This window comes from Tamandua tetradactyla, unplaced genomic scaffold (genome assembly GCF_023851605.1).
Source record: "Tamandua tetradactyla isolate mTamTet1 unplaced genomic scaffold, mTamTet1.pri scaffold_203_ctg1, whole genome shotgun sequence".
Taxonomy (NCBI): domain Eukaryota; kingdom Metazoa; phylum Chordata; class Mammalia; order Pilosa; family Myrmecophagidae; genus Tamandua; species Tamandua tetradactyla.
In genome coordinates this window covers 35,934-38,452 of record NW_027518313.1, presented here as the reverse complement: position 1 = coordinate 38,452, position 2,519 = coordinate 35,934, and the positions used below count along the sequence as shown (strand labels likewise).

The 2,519-nt window shown below is 39.6% G+C and overlaps 1 protein-coding gene across 1 annotated transcript; it reads right to left on the bottom strand.

Annotated features, from left to right (window-relative positions):
- Positions 1–762: 762 nt before the first annotated feature.
- Positions 763–1,722, bottom strand: LOC143673220 (olfactory receptor 52A1-like). The gene has a single exon (XM_077147537.1). The coding sequence runs from the start codon at positions 1,720–1,722 to the stop codon at positions 763–765; it is 960 nt and encodes a 319-aa protein (XP_077003652.1).
- Positions 1,723–2,519: the final 797 nt, after the last annotated feature.

Sequence of the window (2,519 nt, the reverse complement as noted above, 5' to 3'; positions counted from 1 at the left end):
TTAAGTCAAAGGATTTTGTTGTTGAATCATGAAATAGACCGATGAGACCTTTTAAATAAATTTTCTGCAATAGTCTAAAACCCTCACACTCATAAAATAGCCAGACATCAGAGCTTTCCTGAGTACAAATGATTAAAAGAATTGCACATATAAGAAACAATCCCTAACAAACACAATATTATATCCAGTCCTAGCTTTGGTGCAAAAACAAAAATTGTATGGGACTTAAGAAACATCAATTTGAATATATTTGCCTGACATAACAAGGACAGGTCTCATGAAAAAGAAGATATTTATTTCAAACTTTAGATAATATATAACATGAGGGAGATATTCAAAAGGTAGATTCTGATGAGACAAAGTAATAGGAAAAAAGACTTTATTACAATTGGAGAGCATACATGGATGAACTCCAATTTAAGATAAAGGAAACTGATCTAGTGCTCTACATAGAAATGAATCAATGTAGATGTATTGTTTTACTGTGATCTGATGAAGATTCTCTTGTTCTGTCCACATGTAATGAGGAAGACCATGTGATGGGTCACATTCCCAGAGGCCGGGGTTAATCTTTCAGCAACTTATCTGTTTCTCTTTTTGTTTCAACTTCTGACTTCTTTCTGACCACTAGTCAATAATCTGTGGAATTATGATGATCATTATTTATTCAACAAGCATGATGACACCCTAAACCATTGCCTGGTGATAGAGATCTCATCATAGGTCCAAAGATGAGACTCTAAACCAGTACCAGTAGATATCTTAATCAAAAATCAAGTGGTCTTTAGAACAGAACAGTTTTACTGCCTGATCTCGAATCTGCTTGGTTTTAACCCCATAGACAAAAGGATTGAAGAAAGGTGGGACCAGCAGGTAAAGATTGGACAAGGTAATGTGTATATATGATGGGATATAAGATCCAGATCTGTGAGTAAAAAAGGAGAAAAAAGCCAGGAGATAGAATTGAAAGAAGACACATATGTGGGGAATGCATGTATTAAATGCCTTAAGACGAGCTTCCTTCTGGGGCAGGTGGAAGACAGTCATAAATATTTGGATGTAGGAGAGCGTGACGACTATGAAATCAAACCCGCCAACAGTGAAAGCTCCCAGGAGCCCATAGACCTCACTGACGTAAACATCTTCAGCGGCAAGCTTCACTAAGGCCATGTGTTCACAGTAGGTGTGTGATATTAATTTGGTACTGTAAAGTTTCAGGCGACACTTTATGAGCACTAGGCAAGGGATTACCAGAATGGCAGGCCGCAGTATCACACCAACTCCAATATAAGTGACTGCTTGGCGAGTGAGTATGGTGGCATACCTCAGGGGATAACAGATGGCCACATAGCGGTCCAGAGCCATGGCCAGCAGAACTCCTGACTCAATACCCTGGAATGTATGGATAAGCCACATCTGAAAGAGGCAAGTATCAAAATAAATCTCTGGCAAGTGGAACCAAAAAATTCCAAGCATCTTGGGCACAATGCTGGTGCTAATTGCAATGTCTGTGGCTCCAAGCATGGCCAGGAAGATGTACATGGGTTCATGGAGGCTGCGCTCAGATTTGATGATGATCAAAAGTAGAGAATTTCCAATCAGAGCTGTGATGTACATAGCACAGAATGGAATCCCAATCCAACACTGCACAGATTCTAAACCAGGGATTCCAATAAACGTCAGCACAGAAGGCATAAACACTGAGCTATTGTTAATAAACATTGCAGTCTGGTAATCTTAGCAAGGGTGCAAAGTCTTCCAATGTGTGTTCCTCCACCTTCTTATAGATCCTAATCTCGTATAGTTTCATTTATTATATAACAGAACTGGAAAAATCAGCTTCATCATTCTAGTCATCATTATTTCAAATGAATGTGAAAACAACACCATGGAGTACCATGGACCATTCCATCAGCGTAAACTTTGACAAAATTATTCACCCACCACCTTGTGATCCACAGCATGAGAGCTGGGTATTTGAGCACCATCTCTGTGATGAGACAAACATGATCACCCCGTTCGGTGGTGCTTGCTTTCCTCACCTATTCCATCTTCCCTTTCTGCTTCTAACCTATTCATGAAAATCAGAAGAAACAAAAGTTGGAAGCGACACCTCAGACCAAAGAAACTAAGTTCCCTGATGCTGCAGCCATACTTTCTCTCTCTCTCTCTCTCTCTCTCTCTCTCTCTCTCTCTCTCTCTCTCTCTCTCTGTCTCTCCCTCTCTATTTCTTTCTTCACTAGTGTCTTTCATGTGGGCAAGAATGAATATTTCTACACTGGATGCCAACACTTCTTTGATAAAATATTGAGTCTCTTCCTAGGACTGTAGCTCCATCCTTAAACCCACTGCTCTTCATCTCTTCACCTTTCCCTTCATTATTGTCTAGTAATTTTCAAATTTGTGACTGATACAAGACCCAGACTCAATCCAGACAGACAATTAGAGTCGCATCATTTTGTTGTATTACCAAGGTATACCTGAATATAAGACAAAGTCTGAAACATGAGTGCTTCAAT

Bases quoted from the DNA above. Each gene is read 5' to 3' on its own strand.
- LOC143673220 (XM_077147537.1), bottom strand. From the start codon at position 1,722: ATGTTTATTAACAATAGCTCAGTGTTTATGCCTTCTGTGCTGACGTTT.